This window comes from Perissodus microlepis, chromosome 8 (genome assembly GCF_051167445.1).
Source record: "Perissodus microlepis isolate ML-2025 ecotype Zambia chromosome 8, ASM5116744v1, whole genome shotgun sequence".
NCBI classification, from domain to species: Eukaryota; Metazoa; Chordata; class Actinopteri; order Cichliformes; family Cichlidae; genus Perissodus; species Perissodus microlepis.
In genome coordinates, this window is record NC_140468.1 from 3,742,498 (window position 1) to 3,764,106 (window position 21,609).

Consider the following 21,609-nt stretch of genomic DNA (forward strand, 5'->3'; position numbering starts at 1 on the left):
TGTGGAGAGTTTAATTATTTTTTGTGAAATCCGTTTGTGATTTGAAATATTTATTAATGAGTTAATTAATACATTTGTAATGTCTAAATAAAGAATTAAAAAATGTATTTAATAATGCATATGCTTTGGCCCTCCATGCACAGCAAGCAGACAGCTTTGTGTCATTAAAGAGTGAAAATAAAAATAATCAGCTGATCAGGTTATCGTTCCCACTCAACCATTACAGCAGCTCGAAGCGGCGAAGCGATAAGAATGACGTCACACACGTAAGGCAGGTCCTGTTGCGGCTTGTTTGTAAACTCTGCTACTTGTTGGCAGAGGGCAGGTTCATACATTTCAGTTCTGTAATGCTGTGTACTGACAAACACCACTTACATGCCTTTAGATTAGATTGTTCGTTTTTTTTAAATTAATAATTCATTAATTTTTCTATTAAGTAAACTTGGTCCGAATTGCTCAGCAGGTGAATAAAGGACCAGTTTGCAAAGTAAATATGATGCATTTCCTGTGTAGGTGTGTTAAAATCATGACCACACCTACAGCCGTGTGGGAGCCGTGGGAAGGCGCATTAGAGGACTGTCGCGCCCTGTCGGACGCATGTCTCCACGCTGAACTTCAGCTGAAAGGAAAGCAAACAAGTGTCTTTTGAAGACAAGAGGAAAAAGCATGAGCACGGATCGTGATGCTGGAGACTTGGAGCTGGATACTGTCAGTGGGACACCTGAAAATCCCACTAGTGATGAACCGCTCCAGAGTTTAGACCATCATCAGACTCATGAACAGGAGCTGGACCCGGTGCTGCTGTGGGTTCCCAGTGGGAGACGCCTAATCTCTGGTTTGGTGGGTCTCAATGTGGTTCTGCTGGGAACCGCTCTGGTGGTCGGCGAAAACTTCAACCCTGAGGGTCTGAGCCACCAGGAGCCTGAGGTGTTCCTGATGGTGCTCATGGGGATCAGCCTGATCTGGATGTTCTGGTACCTGCTGTGGGCCAGGAGACATCCGGATATAAGCCCGCACAGAGACCACCACGCCGGGGGGGTCCCTGTCATCCGTAAGTTCCCGTGTTCGATCTTTAAAGCAGACTGCTCACAGAGTGTGCTTGGATTTTCTAACAGCGCTTTCATGTCACAGTGGCTCTCCTGCTCTTTGCTGCCTTCAGCCTGCTGCTGTTTGTCTTCAGGGTCGGTTATTTGATGAGTACGAGGAAGTGTAAGCCTGCTGCAACGCTGATTTCACCGTTCATGGAGACTCCTTTTCTTACTCTGCAGGTAAAATCCGAAGGCAGGCTGACCTGGTGCAAGTTGTTACTGAGAGTGCAGGAAGCTAAGTGCTGGAGCTAAACAGAAAAAAGTGCTTATCTTTTCTACACTTAGACCAATCAGTCATCTCATGAAAATGAATATTTTATTTCATTATCTGATTCATTTCATTATCTGATTCAAAGATGTTCAAGTCATTTGATGAAGAGAAACTGAGTAAAAGGATCAAATTTCTAAGACTTTCTCATTTCTGTGGCCAAGGAAACACAGGTCAGCAGGCATTCTAGGGATTATTTCACCTGCGCTTCAGCCAATTTTACCTGTTGACTCCAAATCAAGAAAATGGTGAGATTAGTCATTATATTCCAAATATTGGACGACTGGACAGCATTTAAAAAGCAAGTTTTCTCCAGAAAAAGTAAAGCCAACATTAAGGAAGGTGTTTCTGTTGGTGCTTAAATCCGTGTCCTTGGCGATGGACAGGGATGGGATATTCACGTTTCGACAACAGGTCGAGTTTAGAAGCGCAGGTGTTTCGAAACACCGCTCCGACGCCAGGGTCAAAACGCCCACGACACGTGACCTTGGAGTTTCGACAGGTGAATCAATGCCGGGGAGGTGCCCAGCACATCCAGGGGGCACAGGAAGTCTGAATATTTAGTCAGATTGTTAAGAAGTGGGAAGAAATGGTGCGCAAATCACAGTTTTCAAGCTCACGATAGGCGGTGAAAAGTGGAGCTCATAAAAAGTGAAACATAATCTTGTGATGCACAGTTCTTCTGCAAAGTGGAAAAAAGTACTCGGACTTTTTACTCAAGTAAACATTAAAATCCCTTTTAAGTAGCGTAGCAGTTCACGGGTTGTATATCGAAAGTGACTGTACTCGTGAAATGACACTTCATGTACACGATAGGCAGTTATTGGGCTAAATTTATGAATTTATTGATGTGCGTATCTTTCATGTTGCAGCTGTGGATTTTTTATTACTTTAATATTGTATTAATTGCACTCAAAATACAAAGTGCATGGAAATGCATAAACGAAGTACAAGTCTGGATTTTAAGAGGGGAAAGTGATGAGGATATTTACACTGAGTTACTGAGCAATATTTACTGACAGTTGCAGCTCGCTTTCTTTAACAATCTCAACGGTGTTCTTTCCTTGTTTGTTTCTATTACACAAAATAATACATTATAGTTATTGATAGTGTGGTATAAGATGCAGCTCTGTTTAGAATCGCGCAGAGCTTTTTCTTTTTTGCCAAATTGTTTCACATTAATAGCGTTCTCAATATTATTTATTCGGATTTTTTTTTTAAAAGTCCGGTCAAGAGGGACAGCAGAAACTGAAACGTATGACATCACATTTCTATAAAGATATTTTATATTTGCTAAAACGGACTGGATTGATTTGATGTAGGTACAACGATGTAGAATTATAATCGCAAAAACGCACCACTTATTTATTTTCCTTATAGCCTCTTCGTAAACTTGGATGACATTGTCCTTAGATATTAGAACACAAAGAAACCACAAAGAAACATCCAAAATTACTTTTGGGCACAGCTGCCTAAATCCTTTGTATTTATTCGTGCTATTTTTGTCTGATATTAAAATGAGCTTGATTTGAAACGTTTAAGTGTGACAAATATGCAACAAACGCAGAGATTAGGAACTTGTCAATTAGATATTAAGACCTGAAACTGATGAAATGAATGATTAAAACTTGATCTCAGGTCCACCATTAAGTGAACATTATGCTCATTTTCTCTTACATGCAGATGGACTTCCTTTTCTATCAGGGAATAAAGGAGAAGTGGATTTAAGGCACTTTTGCCTTAGGTTTAACTTTAGAGTAATCATTTATGTACTTTATGTGTAATTTACTGTGCAGTCAGACTGTAGGAGACTGCAGCTGTTCCAGTGAGTGAGCAGATATTGCTAATAACAATCATCTAATTATTTCTGTGACCAGATTTATTCTAGCTCCATATTTTCACTCTTGAACTCTACTAGAGTAGCTTTGCATGAATTTGAGTTCAAAATAATCCTTATTATAAGGAAAGGCTTTTGGGTCCACTGAGTATTCTAGTAGAAGGATGCAGCTTTGACAGCTTTGACTAAACTTTTCTCGTTTTTTGCTGTTCACTTTAAGTCAGGTGCTCTTCCTCGGGCTCATCTTTGTCCCTTTCACGTTAAGATTTCAGATCATATGTCGGCTATTTTCTGTTACATAACTTCACCTTTCCTCTCCACCCTCCCTGACTTGAAAACAGGCTTGCCGTCATTTCGCGTGTGTCCTTTTTGAATAACCAAACTTTTGTTCCTTTTGTAGACATATTTACTGTGGGCTCACTCCAAAGACTGCATTCACAGACACAAGATAATCACAAGGTGCGCATTACTAAATTTGCTATATAAATCATGCATTTTTTTTTTTTTTCATACACCTGTTACTTTGAGAAAGAGATTTCTAACTTTAGGTTTGCAGGTCTGGACTGATGATGATCCTCTCCACTGATCTACTGCTGTGGCTGAACGCCGTGACAGAGGACAACATCCACGTGGAGATCGAGCTGGGAAAACGAAACGGCCTCGCTGATGACTACACAATCCCACCTGATAGGGACAGCTCAGACTTAGCAGGTAGTTACTGCAAGAAAGGCCACATTCACTCAGGATCCTAAGGTTGTATGGTTGAGCTCACTTTATTCAATTATGACATACGACTTACTAATGTAGCTGCAAGATGGATGCGAAACTAAAAGGAATGTATTTAAAGTTCTCTTCCTTCCTGCAGGGAATTCAACCTGTCAGTGCAACACGAGCACAGCCTGCCTCGCCTTCAGGAAGGGCTTCGAAATCTTTTTCCCCTTCAACATAGAATACTATCTGATGGCAGGCTGCTTGATCTATGTGATGTGGAAGAACGTGGGCCGCATAGCGGGTCCAGATCACCACGTCACTGAGAAGAAGACCCTCTATATTGTGTGCACAGGTGGGACCACATTGGGCCTTGTGTTTGGGGGCCTGGTTCTTGCTGCAGGAGTGACTGCCTTCATTCTCTATCATGTCTATGTGAGCCAGCCGGAGTTTCGCCTCACCGCCTTCTTCATATTTTATGGCTATCATTTAGTCGTCATGCCCATCATGTCTCTCTGCTCTCTGGTCGGGCTAATAGTCCAAAGGTTAGAGAGGAGGGCACGCGAAGTGGGGCCTAATCCCTCTCGTAGGCTGGATGTGGTCCTCCTGATGGCGGCGGCCCTGGGCCAGCTCGCTCTGTCCTACTTCTCCGTGGTGGCAGCTTTGGGCATAGGCACCGATGGCCCTCTGGGGGAACTGGATCTGTCCTACTCCCTCTTGAGTCTGCTGGAGCTCATCCTCCAGAACATCTTCATCATCGAAGGCCTCCACAGACACCCACACCTCAGCATCAAGAAGAAGAAGAAGAAGCAGATGAGCAGTATTTTCAAAGTATTTTTTTTTCTTCATATAGTAGCTCTGAGGTGTAACTCAGAAGTACTGAAGTTTCATTTTTAATATTGTTACATTGTCCTAAATAACCTTTTCTGAAATATTGTTTTCTCAAATGTCATCTTAGTTTATATATTGTGGGTTTTTTTTTTTTTTTTGGTTTCCTTTCATGTGTTGGGATTATTTTTGCTGCTTTCTTTTTTTTTTCCCGAAGAATGTTCATTCTCACATTTTTCTGAAATCTGATTTTTCCCTTTTTTCCAATTTTTATTGTGTTTTGTTTTGTTTTTTTAATTAATATGTTCTGAAATGGTTCTTTTTGTGCACCTCAGAGCCCCTGTACATTTTACTGATGTGTTGAAAGGCATTAAAATGTTTCATATTTATATTAAAACTCTTTTACAGATGAAGAAAAAAGCACAAGAGAACAAAAAGACAGATATATCTCTACTGGAGGCCAAAATATCAGCGCCCCCTACAGTCCAGGAGCAGGGGGCAACGAAACCCTGGGCCAAAAGAGTGAGACAAGAGATCTGCGCTTTCCTCATTCTCTCAAATATCATGGTACTACTGTGTTTTATGAACCTGTTTTGAAAGAATATTTAAAAATGTTCAGTATTTGAATAACACGTAGATGTTCCCTCTTCTTTAGCTGTGGCTGATTCCTGCATTTGGAGTCCACCCGCAGTTCGAGAACGGCCTGGGAAAAGAGTTCTTCGGCTTCACCACTTGGTTTATTATGATGAATTTGGGTCAGCCGCTCAGCGTCTTCTACAGGATGCACTCGGTGGCAGCTTTAACGGAGCTGCTCATCTCTGCATGACACGCACAGACTCCATCCCTGTTAGACTACACGAAGCAAAAACCGGATTACTGAATACACAAACCAACTCAAGAACAAGCTCGCCCCTCGTCATAGAACTTCATGTTGTTTAAAATATGGAGATGACAGCACCTCGCAGTCTTCTGGCCTGTGCGTCCTGATATATGCAAGTTTTTAAAAAAGCATTTTTAAAGTTTTAGGCAGATATATTGGTAGAGCAGCAGATTCAGGACCCCGGGGTCTCTGAGATTATTTTAAAGACTTTTACCTTCCTGTCGTCACACATCGGAGCAACAAGCACTCATATTTTTGGCAAAATAAATAAATGTCCTACAAAACTGCCAGATATTAACATTTTTCCTTTAATTGGACACATTTACACATTCTTCATCTTTACATAACTTGGCATCAAGAATGAGCCGTCCTGATTTTTAATAACAGTTCAGGTGTGAGGAAGATAAACCAGCAGCTCCTCTAAATCCTCTGGATCTCAAACAGCCTGATGTCGGTGTCGTACCAGATCGGAGGGTCAACATTACTGCGGGAAGAAGAAAAAACAAAACGCTAACAGGAGTCCACTGAACACATCCCAAAGAATACAGGCAGGTTTATTTACCGTAAGTAGATGACGCCCCAAATGTAGGTGCGGAACCACATGGCCGTGCCAGCGTTTGCTTGGTACTTCCTGATGAGGATGGGGTGGGGGACGGGTAGGAGACCCACGAGTGTGCCGTGCTGCAGGAACTTGAGGATTTCCGACTCGTCAGTCAGACCCCTGAGGACGACAATAAACCGCGAGACACTGAGAATAAATCTGACGTCTAAATGTAAAGAATCAATAGTAACTTTTATGTGATAAATCTGTAAAAAGCGCTACTGTTTAAATTTAACATGTTTGATGCTCCACAGAAATGAGTTTATTAAAGTGAACCTGATATGCAAAAATAACTGTTTTCAATCAGAAGTGCAACAAATTTCATTTCTTCAAAGAAAAGTGCACGTTCGTTGTATTAAACGTCATACAGACACATAAATGAGGTCATTTATGTTTAATTTATGTTTTCAGAGATCAAATATAGAAGTGAAGCTTACAGGTCAAACAAAACAACTGCAGGCAGAAACGAAAGCTTCACGATTCAATAATTACCTCGATCAAGGAGGTTGTGTTTGCAGGTGTGTGTCTATAAACACGATGGCTCAAAAAGTTCTGAATGAATTCTGTTAAAACTGTAGAGCGAGCTCATGTTAATCTATTATAATAACATTCCAGGTCACAGACAATAACTTTGCATTAAGACAGTTTTGGTTCATTTCTTCCAACCCTGCCTGGTGCTGCTCATTAACTAACACAGGTATTCATTAGTTATCACTTAATGCATCGTTTAGTTTAAAATCTGAGGGATTTCCTACTTGTCGATGCAAATCTTCTCCACCTGAGGAACCAGGACTTGCAGCAACCTCATGATCGTCTGCAGGGGAAGTTTGGCCTTCCACGAGGAGACCTAAATGATGGAGGACGTCACATGACAGAAAATACACCCACGGAACAGAAGGTGGAAGGTAAATGTGAGCAGATGAAGGATTTGTTCTAACCCAGTCGGAGTTAGCGCTCCACGCAGCCGTTGATGACACGCTCGACAGTCGACTCCTCGCCGACTCCGACTGCGTGCGGTTAACCTAACACCAAAAAATAAAACACTTTAACTGCAGCAACTAAACTTCTGTGTGTGTGTGAGAGAGACGAGCCATCTGCTCACCTCGTGATCTCTCTCAGACTCGCTGTCGCTGGCTCCGGCTGCGATGCTGCTTTTAGTCGACGTGTGCGGAGAGTCCAAGTGTGGCACAGTGATCATCGTTCCATCCTGACTCACCTGAGACTTCTCTGTTATCTTATCGATTCCTACAACACATAACACAATCCAGCTCACTTTCCAAGGAATAATTTCACCTAATGACATGAAGAAGGCCTTTAAGGAACAGTTCGACGTTTTGGAAACCCCAGATATAGAAATATCCTATATAAATATAGTAAAAATCCTCGTTATTTGAAATTCTACTTCTTACTTCCTACCTGGAGTGGCCTCTAAGCTGGCTTTGAGTGTGCCGGGCTCGGCGGGTACAGCAGGTCTGGAGCCCTCCATGGACTCATTCTCTACAGAGTTCGTCCTAGAGATTCCCGTCCTCTTCTTCTTTTGCAGGGCCCTCTGAATAGACGCCGTGTCGGACGGCAGGTTGGCCAGCTGGTGGAAAACGTTTCGCTTACGGATGATGGCGTACACCAGGTTGAAGTTACCTGTGAAAGCAGGGTTCAGATTGTTATTTGGGCAAAAGCAGTGACCTGCAAACCGATGAGCCCGTGTCTGCGTTCTCACCATCAAACTGATACTGGATGATGTTGTTGCAGACCTCCAGCAGGAAGAAGACCAGGTGGTGGTTCTGCGGTGAGGAGAAGAGGAACCAGGGCGTGGAGAAGGCCTCCAGGAGGTGAAGCAGTTTGTTGGCTGCCACCATGGACAGGCTCTTCAGGTAAGGTGAAACTGTGGAAGCACAAAAGGTCATCCCAAGGCTCAAGCAGCTCTGTTGCTCCTCCACCAGGGGGCAGCATTTGCACTGTAATACTCACTGTTCACTATGATGGTGAGCAGGCAGTCGAACAGAGGCTGGAGACGCTGGTGTCCACTGGAGATGATTTTGTGGAAGATCTAAACATGACAAAGTACTTGGAACAAAAAATATCCTGTCTGTCTTATAAAAACGCAAAAAACTATGATGTCCTGAGATCTTTAGGAGAGCGTTTAATTAAAAATGCAAGACCAGAATGTACATGACATTTAGCTACAATTAAAAAGAGGGAAAACGTTTTATTCCAGGTCAAATTAAAATGTATTTATAATACAAAGTCAAAAAATCTGATTAATCCAAGTTTTTGTTTTGTTTTTTGTGGTTGTTGCTGCAATTTGTCTTTCTGCGTTAATTAAATACCTGCTGCAGTAACAGGAACCATCCACAGATACTGGTAAAGCTGAAAGTTGGAGGATCGGGCGCTAGCAGGCACCTGGGATCTACCTCCCTGCAAGGCCTCAGCTCCATTAACTGGAGCCTCTGAACTCTACACTGCAAACCCATAAATGCTTTTGGTACTTTGTGTGAATCTTATTATTCTATCACTTATCACCAATTAAATATCTGTAAATGTGCATCGTTAACCAAGTTTGCTATCATTAACTGATAACTGCAAAAGAATCCTGCACACATCCATCTTTTATATCCAGTCTAGACCACAGGTGTCAAACTCCAGTTGTCGAGGGCCGCCTTAATGACCTACTAAAATTAGCAGATCATTAGCAAGACTCTAATAAAGCTGACTGCATGCTGAGGATGCAGTTCAGCCACTTGATTCATGTTACAGACGCTCAGGAGCAGAGATGGGCAGTAACGCGTTACTTGTACTGTAATCCGACTACTTTTTTCAAGTAACGAGTAAAGTAAGGGATTACTATTGCAAAAAAGGTAATTAGATTACTGTTACTTTCCCGTAGGAACGCTGCGTTACTGCGTTACTAAAACCGTGATTTTTTTGCGAGAGTGTCTCATGGCAATGACGTAAGCGAGTGCGACGTTGGTGACAACAGCTGTGTGCAGATCAACAATGGATCATATATCGAGTGCGGAGAGAGTATGAGCGTGCAGCGTTTAAAGCGTGGAAGTACTGACCTTACTTTGAGTTTGATTCCATAAAAAGTGACAAAAACATTAGTGTCCGTTGTTCACAGCGTGGGAAGAAAACTTCTTTTTACAGCGAAAAAAACCCCTAAACTTCTGAGCAAGCTCCGAGTAGCTACCACGTAGTGAGAAATTCACAGAGAAACTCGCGGATTCTTCCACTGACCGCTGCGCCACACCTGCACCAGGATAAACCTCCGCCTGCCCCACTCCTGCTTTACAGGTGAAAATAGAGCAACAGGACCGCTAGTCTTTGATTTTATTTACTTTCTGCTGTGTTTTACTTGCATCTATTTGAAAGACTGAGTGTAAAAACAAAAAAAATATTTTATGTGCTGGAATGTGCAGAAAATAGGTTTAAATGGTAAACTAATTTCTTCCAGTCAGAGAATGTTGCAGATAATTACATTTTTGCTTGATGCATGAAGTTAAAAGATTAAAACGAATAAAACAAGTTTTAAAAAGAGACTTTTCCATTTGATTACATTTTGTATGATGGATTATGCAGAAAAAGTAGAATTGGGCTGAAAGATCTATCACTTTATCACCTATTCAGGTTGTAAATCGTGTTTTTAAAGAGTAACTAAGTAACTAAGTAATTAATTACTTTTGAAAATAAGTAATCAGTAAAGTAACGGGATTACTTTTTTGGGGGAAGTAATCAGTAATTAGTTACTGATTACTTTTTTCAAGTAACTTGACCAACACTGCTCAGGAGTGAATGAACATGGTGCAATAAAAGTACTTTTAGAAGTACATTTTTCCAAACTCTTACATTTATTTAAATGCACTTGAGCAGGGTCGGGTGTTGCCACCTCAGCATGCAGTCAGTTTAATTCAGGTGTGCTGCAGCAGGGACACATGGAAGAGTTTCAGGACACCGGCCCTCAAGCACTGGGGTTAGATACCCCTGGTCCAGACACAAAACGGACCGTGTCTTTCTTGATCTACTACAGAGGTTAAAACTTGCCTGACTGAAATGTCCAGTTAGTACTCTGTAGTTCTCAGTACTATACAGTACTATAAGCCGGGCATGTTTTACCAGGTGACTGATAATTCGCTAACCCAAGAGTGCGCTCCATCCCTCGGTTTCTTTCTGCCAAACACAGGATTTTCTGCCCTCATTCGTGGATAAATGAAAGAAATAGATTCTCTCATTTATTTCACGCCATAACGTCTCACCACTATGAGCAGGTCGGCGTGGGTTCCTGTGAACACAGGAATGTCCATGGGCACACGGAGAGCGTACGGCTTGTTCAGACGGACGCCAAAGTTTCTTTCTCCACTCAGCAGCAGCAGGATGAAGACGCCGATGTGCATGAGGCCGAGCCGGGCTGCAGACGCACACAGGGGAAATGTTTTGTTTTTAACACAGGGAGCAATGACAGTTTATACAGATTTATATTTAATGTTTCACACGCACGCGCATGCACGGAGACGTGACTCACACTGATCCGCTCGGGCATCGTTCAGGTAGAAGAGGATGGGAATCAACATGTCCAACACGTCGCTGCTCTTCAGGACGAAGAAGAGGAATTTCTAAAACACAAAAACAACAAAATCAGGTTTGGCTTGTTTGCTCCACTTTACTCCATCACACGTACAACTTTATCACCCCCACACACACCTATGAACCAGGACTAAGTCCACATTAAGAAAAACTGAGAAGAATCCAATACTTTGATTATTATTGTTTATTTTGAGAATAAAGTTTTTTTCACAAAAAAGTGAAATTACAACTTTAATCCAGGATCTTATTTTTTATTACTACTATTGTTAATTTCATTATACTAAAGTACTACTTCAAGATTAAAGTCGTAACAGCATTTTAGGAAATAAAATGGAAAAAATATTTTCAGTTAATTCTCAAACTACTACTTCAAAATTTATCTTGAAATTTTGACTTTACTCCCAAAATGAACACCAATCATAAAAAGGAAAAACACAGAACCATGATGTGTTTTTGTAATCACAGCCTTCACCAGCAGGGGGCAGCATTTTTACCACAGACTGTGTCGAAATGTTCTCATTTCTCCTGATTGTTTCCTTTTCCCCATTCTGCCATTTAAACACTATGTTTTGAATGAGGGTTACATGTGAGGGCCACACTTACGCTTGTTTATCTATTTAGCAGTAAGAACTTCAGTCAGCATCAGTAATGTCCCATACAAACACACTGTCCTCTCCACATTCAGTTCACTAGGACCTGACCACCGTGGTTGCACACGAGCAGCTGTTTTTGTTGATGAAATATTCTCATTTCCTGTGAATCCCTTGGCTTCCTGTTGCATTTCGTGCTCGCACCTTGTTGAAGTCGCAGAATTTCCAGAAGAGGATCAGCAGCTCCTGGTGGAACTGGATCTTCTTGGTGGATCGGGGCAGATAAGTCTGGATGAGAGGGTTGTTGAGCAGCCGAGCCAGACCTTTAAGGACAAAGCTCAAGTCCTGATGAACAAACAAAGAGAACACACACTCATAAACATCCGACAGGATCATGCTGTTAGCTGCTGAACGGCTGGATGTTTCAGTACCTCCTCTCTGTGTATCCTGGAGAGATAATTCACAAACAGGTTGTCAGGTCCACCAGGCTGAAAAATAAATCAACATCAGTGTTTATATTTTAAATCATAAACTAAAAAAAAAATATACTTGTATATATGTGGATTAATTACTCACTGTATGTACCTCTTGCTCCTCCTCAGCTGAGGGGCATGTTGAGGGGTCCAGGGCCTGGAGGGCGGCGCTGGCGGCCGAGCCAGCCTCGTGCTCCAGGGTGACGATAAGGATCTGGACCGCCTGCTCCACCAGCTGCTCCCGGTAGTCTGAGAACAGCAGGTGGTTGTACGGGATGCCGTAGCCCACGGGGTCGTAGGCACACACCACATTGAGCAGGGAGGTGAACAGAGGCAGGGCGTGTCTGCGAAAAACAGGTGGAGGTGAGTCTGCACAAGCTTAACGAGGATGAATGAAAGGCTGTAGTGATGTATACCCCTGCTCTGTATGTCAAATATTACTGTACACAGACCTACAAACACTCCTTAAATGAATTCCCTGTTTTTAGTTTTTAAGACGGATGAATTCACTGTCACAAAGGTTTTGGAATTTTTAATAAATTCAACGTTAAAACAGAGAAGCAGAGAGTGCAATTCAACAGGAGAGAAGTTATCTCACTCTGTCTGGTGAGGTGTTGTCAGGTATAAAGTCACCTGTTGTCTGTGGAGCAGAAGAAGGAGATCCAGGGGTTGAGGACTTTGTTTTCAGCGGAGGGAGGAAGGTACATGGCTTCAGAGAAGCAGGTGAGGAGTAACTTCAGCAGCTCTGTCCTGGAAAGGGCGTTAGCACAGGATGGAGGGATTTTAGTAGGTGAATTCAGCCTGATACAAACTGAATTTGCGAGATAGCAAAAGAATGATTATAATCAGGAATCTGTAGTGATGTCTAATCTGGGGGTTTCCAATAAGGTTCATCATTTTAGAAGATTAAATTCAGCAGGACAGCTTTACTTATTACTGCATGCAGAAAACAAACACATCGTTTCTTCTATTAACGGTAATTAAAAAGAAACGGCTCGTCGTCCAGGCTGAAGCTGGTAGAGCACAAGCTCAATACTGATTTGTTGTTCACGTGAGGTTTTTTCTGGTCACATTCATCTTTTTAATCTTCACTTGTCCTGCTGAAACCAGCAAATCTGGATCGGATGACAAAAACAGAGTATAAAGAGAGAAAAACTTTGACTTGTGCTTTTTCCAAAGCAACGGCCTCTTTGGGGCGAGTGTGGATGCAGAGGTGGAGCTAAGACTGGTTGGATATCGATGTGACTGACTTCAATGAAACAGATTCATCCAAAATTTCAAAAAGATTCCCGCACCGAGACGCTCAGCCCAGGCGCATTAATTCTGATTACATTTCTTTTTGCAGTAGTTCCACATGTGCGGGAGCCCAAATCAGTATTGATTACATACATGTAAGCTCAGACATGAGCCAACACTGCGATGACCAGCACTGAAAGGATGCTGAAGTCTCACCTGTTCAGGTCGTGGACGTAGTTCAGAGGAGGTGCCTGAGCGAAGCCCACGCCGGCCTCCCAGATGTACTCACAGCTGTCTATGGCTCGTATGTCATCAGCTGTATCCTGCAGCAGAGACAACAGGTAAAACATTCAGTGATCAGGGCCTGATTCACCTCCCGAAGGTAATTACTAATGAGCTGAACTGACGACAGGTTTGATAATTGATTATGAATTGACTTGAAGCTGAAAGTTCTTCGCAAACGTGACCTCTGCAGGAACGGTCGTTCTCGAGGCGGGGCCACAGAGGTCACTGAAAGGTGGAGCTTGACTCATAGGAATGTACTGTCTGTGTGTTGTGACGCCAAGAGCTTCTCTCACACACTCAGCTTTCCTCCCCCCCGCCGCCTCACACCTGGAGGGAGAGGCGGTGTGTGGAGTGTTAGCCTCATTTACTCACAGACGTGGATTCTTGTCCACAGCTAAAGCTGGAGGTCTAAACAGAGCTCCGGGACTGTGTTCACACTTACTTCTACCATGCAAGTCAACAAATGGAAAGCTAAGCCCTCCGCTGACAATATCTGCATGTAACACCTCCGCAGAGATAACTACAGCTTTATGAATAGATGTGACAAGGTGCTACCGCTGTAAGTGAACTGACAGCTCCACGTACGCCACACAGTTCACTGGTGTCAAACGCCAACCGCAGTGAACTCTGATGTGCTTCTTGAAGCGTGGGATACTCTTTAAAAGCAAAAGCTTTGCATAGCCATTCAGCACAAGTCACTTTCTTTATGAAAGAAAGTTACTTTAGACCTTTGAAGAAGTGTCCAAACCAAGTATGGGACGGGGACCTACACCAAACATCTGAAAGTGAAACAAAAAGGAAGCAGGTCACTGAATCCTTTTACTCTGGTGAGCATAGGATACACACAGACTGTATGTGAAAGATGGACATGGCAGCCCTCACATCACCCACTGATTAGTGTATGCACTGAGAAGCCTCAAGCTGAGCAGTGTTGCTCATTCTTTTTGAAACCAGTGAGACCGAGGGACACTGCACGCTCATTATACCGTAATGCAGACCTTCCTTTATTATCTTCATTTATTCTAAAAAGAACCACAATAAAAAAAACATTAACTTCTAATAAATAAAGCTTAAAACTCATAATGGAAACCATAAACTCATTAGGAATGTGTTTACTTAGGTCGCAAGACAAGCAAGCTTTCTGCATGAGTACATTTATTTACGTGCTGTGCAGTGTTGAGATTTTATGTTTTAGCCGCTCGTGTCACACGGGAGGGTCTGTGGATGCAAGCAGGGGCTTTTGACCTCTGCATCACTAAATCCATACCAGGAAGTGAAAGCTGAAATTCAAGGCCCAAATGAGGTTTCCCTCCGGCTATGTGTTTCTTTGTGCACACGCCTGCTTCATGCCTCAGAGGTCACTGGGGCAGGTGGGAACAAACAGCAGCTGCTGGCTATTTTCCACATTCTCCTGCACAATTTCCTTGATTTTAACATTTCCTCGTGAGGTAGCAAGGAGTAAGGAGTCATCCAATGAGATCACCTCCCAGTCTCTCAAACGTCTGAATGTTTGCTGAGCACAATAAAGACGTTTCCACCCTTTCCAAACATGGCCCCTCTCCTCGCGTCCCACAGAGTCACTCATTAACTTGAGCTACCGCCCGAGAAGGTTGTGTTAAGAGATAACAGCGCGAAGAGGTGCTGCCACAGGAGCAAATAACAGGCTTACTTCTTTTATATGAGCTGTAAAGTGCTGACACGGCTGACGATTCAGAGCTAAAACAAAGCAAACAAACCACGACTCTGAAAGGCATAACTCCAAACCACCTTCAAGTCAATATTTTTATATGTCTAATCCTTTATCTACCTGAACTTTTTGTTTTCAGTGTTAATTAACAAATACCATGTTAAGACCCTAAAAGCCCAGAAATTAAATATTTCAAACCCAACAATCCCAACAATCAAACAACCTCCTGTGAGCAAGTACTCGCTGACAGTGGGAAGGAAAAACACCCTTTTAACAGGGAGAAACACAGGGCAGAACCAGGCTTACGGAGGGGCAGCTGTGACCAGTTACATAATGAGTAAGGCTACTTTTGCATGGTCAGTGATGCGGGGGGTTGCCAGACTCACCGGGCTGTTCTTCTTGTGGCTCTGGATGGTGAAATCTGGACAGAAGAGCAGGTCAGCAATGGCCAGCAGCAGGGACTCAGCCAGAGGCCGACCTTCGTCATCAGCATCGCGGTCCAAGTGCTGGAGGGAGAAGAGCTGAGGCTGTGACTCTTATGGTACTTTTACTGTATCGTTGCTGGTAAGTCAATTTGTTGTCTTTGTGCTGCTCTGGATCCATTTCAGAGTTGGTTTTTATGTTGCTTTAAATCACAGACTGTATATAGAAAGTAACATGTAGCGTAAAGCCAATGGCCCATCAACTTAAAGTTGATTCTTTATTATGGCCAGCAGGGGGCGAATACTCCGGTCAAGTCTAGTTCTATAGAAATCTTTGGGAAAATTACCCTCATTTCCTTCGCTATATCAACTCAGCGATATTATTCCTGATGACATTATAGGGTTAATTGCTTGCTTTACATTTTATTGACTACAGCACAATGATTATCTTTGAAATTATGGTCCCCATAAGAACAGGACAGTAAAGCTTTTCTGTGTGACAGACAGCTCATCAGCCCGTGAGTGTAGTGTGTCAAAAAAGATCTAATTCTTTTGTTTATTTGGTGGACCAGCTTCCAAAAATGTGCTTTTTTTCTCTCATGTCTTGAGTTAAAAGATGAGTACTGCTATTGGTTAACTCAAGTCACTGGCTCAAGGCTAAGCTACCTAGCTGCTGGTTTTAGCTTCATGTTGAGCAAACAGACAAGAAAATGATGGATGGGTCGTCACATTTGACTCCACATACACAGGTTTTTCCAAACACTGTCCACTTGTATCTTTCCACAGCATACATCCATAATCAAATATAAGAGTTCAACCATCCGTTAGCCACACAGAGTCGTTTCATTCATACAATACTGAATAATCAGCCTGCTCCAACCAGCAGCTGCTCTGCACTTTATTTCAGTCTCCCACTTTCATTAAGAGACATTCAATCCCTTCTAAATTCAACCGCTGGCCAGAAAGAGCAGGAGACACAATATGGGCAGTGTTTGGACGCAGTCCCCTGCCGACCGGGTAACCAGAGACCCAGCAGCCCTAGGTGGGAAACGGGGGCAAGGCAGGGAGAGGAGGGATTTGGACAGACACGTCAAAGCATCAGCAATCTCATCTCACACTGCAGAGTCTGTTCTGAAAATCAGATGGAACCATCGCTTTGAACCGGCGCAGATTATTAAAGGTGGAGATATCAGAGAGGCTCAAATCCTCAGATATCCGCAGAGCCGACAGATTAAACCTAACAAACTGTCTGCAAGCTAAAAGATTTCCTCCAAATGCTTTTTCTGAGACGTGGCAGGAGTTCTTAAATAACTTTCTCCCTTTTTCCCCTCTTCCTCTTCTTCTTTTGCAAAGATCAGTTTTATGAACTATAGATTCTGACTTTTCTGTCTCTACTTTTGTTTGAAAAGTTACTAAAAGCATTTAATCAGCTACCAAACTAATACCTGCAAAATATATAAATATCATCCTTTCAATGATATGTGACAATAAAGCTGCAAATATTTGGTGTTTTTACTTGGAATAAATGAAATGAAATGGCCAGTATACTAAAAACAGCCACGTAGATGAATACATTAAAAGATGTCAGCGCCGTACCCCCGCTCTGCCGGGGATGGTGGACCAGAAGAAGCCCCTCCAGTCGGCGTCCTCGAAGATGTAGGGCAGGATGCGGGTGAGCAGGTGGGTGCAGTTCAACACGGTCTGGCGCTCCTTCTCTGAGGGGCAGCCGGAGTCTGCTCCCCGGACCAGCCTCTCCACCGCCTGGGAAAAAACCAACACAAGTATCGTGCAAATATGAGATGAAATAACCAAGACAGAAAAAAGTCTACTCTTATTTATTCACCCGAGGTGCCTGTTTTACCTGTCAATCATCATTTGATTTAAAGGCCACAAAAAAGTGTTGGAAAATTCTCTTTTCACCAGGCGACTGAACCATCAAGCTTCTGATTAGTGAGTGGACTCATTAGTTTGAGCTTGTTTTTATTACAGCGACTCATTCTTCTAAACTCTACGTGACTTCATCGTACTTGTAAGTGTAAAACTATGTCAGCAAATTGGGTTTGGACCCCAACCCCAATCAGTGTGACCATCATGCATGACAAATAAATGCATAAAATCTTCAATAGCATATCTTCTGACCAGCTAGCCTTTGTAGCTGCACTAAAATACATTAATACTTGCAGCTGTTTCTGTCCAGCAGCTACTTCTTTGAGGTTATGGTGAAAAACATGGGTCGTTCCACATGAACCAAATAAAACCTCAGCACATCTTTTTGTCACATGACCTTCATCCAGTCACCAAAGCAGCTGTTTGACCTTTGCCATCAAACTGTGGGAACAACAAACAGCTGCATTCCTTTGTCTCCAACTGTATCCAGGATGGACAAAAGCTGCTCTAAAGCAACGTACAGAAGTCCTCGCAGCTGGTGGCAACTAAGATCAGACAGAAGACGTCCTAAGAAGCCTTAAACATGTGAGAGAGGGCCAACACAGGGCAGAGTGTTTAAGGTTTTCATTCCATGTGGGAGTAAAACTGATTTATACAGCAGTTTAAGACTGAAAGTACGTCTGCGCAAAAAAACTCTAAACTGACTCAGAAACAAAACGATTACACCCTCAGTCCTGATACTGAGTCACGCTTGCCCCAGTCCTGAGGATGTCAGGTTACCTTGTAGCAGAGGGTTGCCAGGTTTGACGGAGACTCCTCTCTGACGGCTCTGATCTCTGCCGCAGGAACCAGAGCGAAAACATCCTGAACCGTGGTGGAGTCCACCCAGAACTGATCCCAGAACACGTCGTCTGAGGCTTCGACGGGCTGCAAGAGAGGAAACGCACACTAACATCAGTGTGTGTGTGTGTGTGTGTGTGTGTGTGTGTGTGTGCGTGTGGCTCATCTGCTGCTAAATACATTGTGTTGATGAGGAGGTACGATCTTTCCTTTTTTCTTCATGGCCCACAGAAAACATAACCAAGGATCAACAAGCTTATCCAAATTATTCACATACAGTAACACATTTAATTCTCTGTCAATCAACTGAATGAATGATTGAATGAATAATTTACATTATTGATAACTTATTGATTTTATTTTCCCATTAACTAATTAACCATTTCAAAGCTAAATAAAACAAAGCTGGACATAAAAAGATCTCAAACATTTTGAGTCACCCTTCATTTCTTCATAATTTCCATAGGAAATAGGAGCAGTGACCTATGGAAACATCTGCAAACATGTTATAAGAGGTAAAAACAGAGTTTGACAGTAAATATTTCGTGTTACTGGCTTTATTCCTCAGCACAGCTTGAACTCTCTGAGGCAGCTTTCTGTAATTTATTTCAGGAACAGCTCTCTAAGCCTCTTGAAAGGCATCCCAAAAGCTCTTCTTTTGCTCCATCCTCTGTCAAGTTTTCCAAGCTCTGGGGAGGCTACTCCATCACTGATAGTCTAGCCAATCAGAATGTACTTTTCTGTGTTCATAATCTCATAAACTCTCAGTTCTCAGTGTACAACACCACAGAGGGATGTAGCTGATGAGCATGAAGATATGGGACAGAGTTGTTGAAGCTAGGTTAAGAAGAGAGGTGACGATCAGTGAGCAGCAGTAATGCAGAGAAAGAGCCCGGCAGAGTGTGCTTCGAGAGTATTGATGAAGAAGTAAAGAAAAGGTCACAAGGAGCTAGACTGTGTCTTTGTGGATCAGAGAAAGAATAAGGATAAGCGAGGAACTGTGGTGCTGAATGAGGAAGTCATGTGAGACAGCGGTGAGGTGTGCTGAAGGAGCCAGAGATGGGATCGAGGTGGGATGACATCACGGATGAGCTCTGAGCCCCAGGCTGACAGACGAGGTCAGGCAGGAGTGTCTGTGGACTCTGATGTCTAAGCAAACAGTCGATTAATCAGACAAAGTCAGTTCTTTAAAGATCTCCTTCAGTCTGACCAACACTGAAAAATAAAGACAATGCAGGATAAATATACTTGAAAATTGATTCTGATTTGTCTATTTTAGCTAATCAACCAATCACTTCTGCTTCGAACACAAGAGTCCATATGAGCCCATAAACACCCAGATTCCAGCTTTACCAGCAGCTGACCTAACATCTGTTTCACGCTACAGCAAACCACCACCCACACACCACCTGGATCAGTTTCGATCACTCGACCAATCGATTAACGTTGCAGCTGTCCTGTCCAGCCCTGTTACCCTTAAACACACCTGTCAGCCAGAGAAACAACTGCTGGCCCAAAACTGACGCAATCTTTAATATTCCCATCTGCACATTAAAGCCGTTTAAGGATCACGTCACAGACAAAGTCCGGAATGACTGTTTGGAGTCCCTCAGACTGCATAAGAAAAAGAAAAAAATCCGTATTCTGAGAGGCAAGCTTGCTTTCTGTTTAAAAATCCTCGTTTATGAAATAACTCCAATGATTTTTTCAGGTTTTTCTCTCCACTTTGTGTGACGTACGCTGCCATCTGGCACTCCAACTTTATCTCCACATCTCCACTAACGCTAAAAGCCAAACGCTCAGCGGAACTTTCCTCATGTCACCTTTTAAAGAAAACAAACCCCGACCTGAGTTTTGGTTGTCAGCTGGACCACCGCCTTCCTGAAGTGAAGTTTGCTGTCTGCGTTTCCCATATTTCTGTCTCCAGCCACCTGCTGCCTGCCTGCCTGGATCCACAGGGAGGATAATCTGCCTCATCCACAGCGCTGTGCGGCCGCTGCGTTCAGGTGCAGCTCGGAAAACTCACGCTCATGCTGCTTCCAGCGTAACAACTCTCACGTCGCGATTCTGTTTAATTCAAACACACATTTCATTATTTGTTTGTACTAAAAACAAGTATGAATATTTGTGAAAGTAAATGATACATAAATCCAGAGTAAAAATCAGCCTGTGCAAAACTGGGAGGAAGCTAAAGCCACGTATAAAGCCCCCTCAAAGAAACCCAAGCACAATAAAGTGGAATAAAATAACCTACACTAAAGCTTCAACTTAAATCTTAAATAAAGAAGCTAAGCTGCTTTATGAAGAAACAGTGAGATGTTGTAATATCCGTGTATGCATTTTCGTAGGAATATTGCAATATGGATTTTTTTTTTAATAATTTCATGGAAAATTCCCAAACATTTAGTAAACCTCCCAAAAAGAAGAGTTTTTGTAGGACAGACACGAGACGACAAACTCTTTTATAAGCCGTTTCATAGCAAACTGAAGAAATGAATAAAATACTTTATTTAAAAAGTTATTTTAAAAAATAAATAAAATAATAATGAAAAGTTTTGTGGTTAAACACTGAGAGAATTGGAAATGGGAAACATGGAAATTATCAGAATATCTACGAATACATTACAAGCACGTTAGCTAAAAAATGCCACAAAACAAGTAAACAAACAAATAAATAAATTCAGTGTTAACGAATTAAAGGCACATTAATAATACCAAATAAACAATAAAACAATAAGGGTTTTATATGCTAACAAATATAAATAGAAATATATGTAGATAAAATAAGAGAAAACCAACCGAATATCACAAAGTAAAATAAAAGATATTCAACAACATTTAACGGATAAAACATGTTGAACCATTCTGGAAAAAATACATATTTAATACGGTATCAATCAAATTATTGTTTATTATTGCGATATGTAATTAAAAGCAGGATTTTCCTAAATTAATAGAATCTTTAATTAGCTCCTCTGTCTCAATAAGAGTTGTAGCGATTACCTCGAGTCCCTGAAGGCAACATCAGCCCAACAGGATCCAAACGAGGCGACTTCCGGGATCCTAATGTACATATTTGCTTTCGTGCTTTTCTCATTCTTCTTCAGTTTGCTTTCGTTTACATACGAGGAGCATTCAAGAGATCACTGAAAATACGTCATCGTGACGCCACAGTCACCTGCATCTCCATGTCACCTGAAGGCAGGAAAGTGATGCTCGTTAACGTGCACCGTTAGCGCGCACAGAGCCCCTTCAGGTCCAGTCAGGATAAATGAGTTCTGGCGTTTATGGAGCAACAGCGACATCCAGTGACTTCACTGCAGAAACAGGCCAATCACTTACTTACAATTAATGTAAGTACTGTTTATATATATCGAGTTATTTTAACATAAAGTTTAAAA

General features: G+C 42.3%; 2 protein-coding genes across 3 annotated transcripts; one reads left to right on the forward strand and one right to left on the reverse strand.

The window, feature by feature from the left end:
* Positions 1-555: 555 nt before the first annotated feature.
* Positions 556-6,225, forward strand: LOC146381133 (proton channel OTOP3-like). The gene is made up of 7 exons (XM_084937067.1): positions 556-1,051; positions 1,132-1,268; positions 3,594-3,652; positions 3,750-3,904; positions 4,059-4,732; positions 5,138-5,296; positions 5,385-6,225. The coding sequence occupies exons 1-7, from the start codon at positions 667-669 to the stop codon at positions 5,553-5,555; spliced, it is 1,740 nt and encodes a 579-aa protein (XP_084793193.1). The 5' UTR covers positions 556-666; the 3' UTR covers positions 5,556-6,225.
* On the reverse strand, positions 5,898-21,455 carry hid1b (HID1 domain containing b). 2 transcript variants are annotated; one of them, XM_084937066.1, is made up of 20 exons: positions 21,212-21,455; positions 20,056-20,275; positions 18,149-18,295; positions 17,078-17,242; positions 15,446-15,565; positions 13,304-13,410; positions 12,485-12,601; positions 11,964-12,195; positions 11,810-11,866; positions 11,583-11,723; positions 10,727-10,817; positions 10,461-10,612; positions 8,179-8,257; positions 7,928-8,092; positions 7,627-7,848; positions 7,313-7,455; positions 7,149-7,232; positions 6,966-7,057; positions 6,172-6,330; positions 5,898-6,093 (listed from the first exon to the last, which is right to left on the reverse strand). In XM_084937066.1, exons 2-20 carry the CDS (start codon positions 20,119-20,121, stop codon positions 6,030-6,032), a joined length of 2,403 nt encoding a protein of 800 aa, XP_084793192.1. In that variant the 5' UTR covers positions 20,122-20,275; positions 21,212-21,455; the 3' UTR covers positions 5,898-6,029. The 2 variants fall into 2 exon arrangements, with proteins under 2 accessions (XP_084793192.1, XP_084793191.1); XM_084937065.1 differs by having other exon boundaries at positions 11,955-12,195.
* Between the last annotated feature and the right edge of the window lie 154 nt (positions 21,456-21,609).

Excerpts from the sequence above, each read along its gene's own strand:
- LOC146381133 (XM_084937067.1), top strand. The coding sequence starts at position 667 with ATGAGCACGGATCGTGATGCTGGAGACTTGGAGCTGGATACTGTCAGT. Across the intron at positions 1,269-3,593 it reads CTCCTTTTCTTACTCTGCAG|ACATATTTACTGTGGGCTCA; the intron begins GTAAAATCCGAA and ends TTCCTTTTGTAG. Across the intron at positions 3,653-3,749 it reads AGACACAAGATAATCACAAG|GTCTGGACTGATGATGATCC; the intron begins GTGCGCATTACT and ends TTAGGTTTGCAG.
- hid1b (XM_084937065.1), bottom strand. The coding sequence starts at position 20,121 with ATGGGAAACGCAGACAGCAAACTTCACTTCAGGAAGGCGGTGGTCCAG. Across the intron at positions 7,849-7,927 it reads CATCCAGTATCAGTTTGATG|GTAACTTCAACCTGGTGTAC; the intron begins GTGAGAACGCAG and ends CTGCTTTCACAG. Across the intron at positions 7,456-7,626 it reads CAGCTTAGAGGCCACTCCAG|GAATCGATAAGATAACAGAG; the intron begins GTAGGAAGTAAG and ends TATGTGTTGTAG.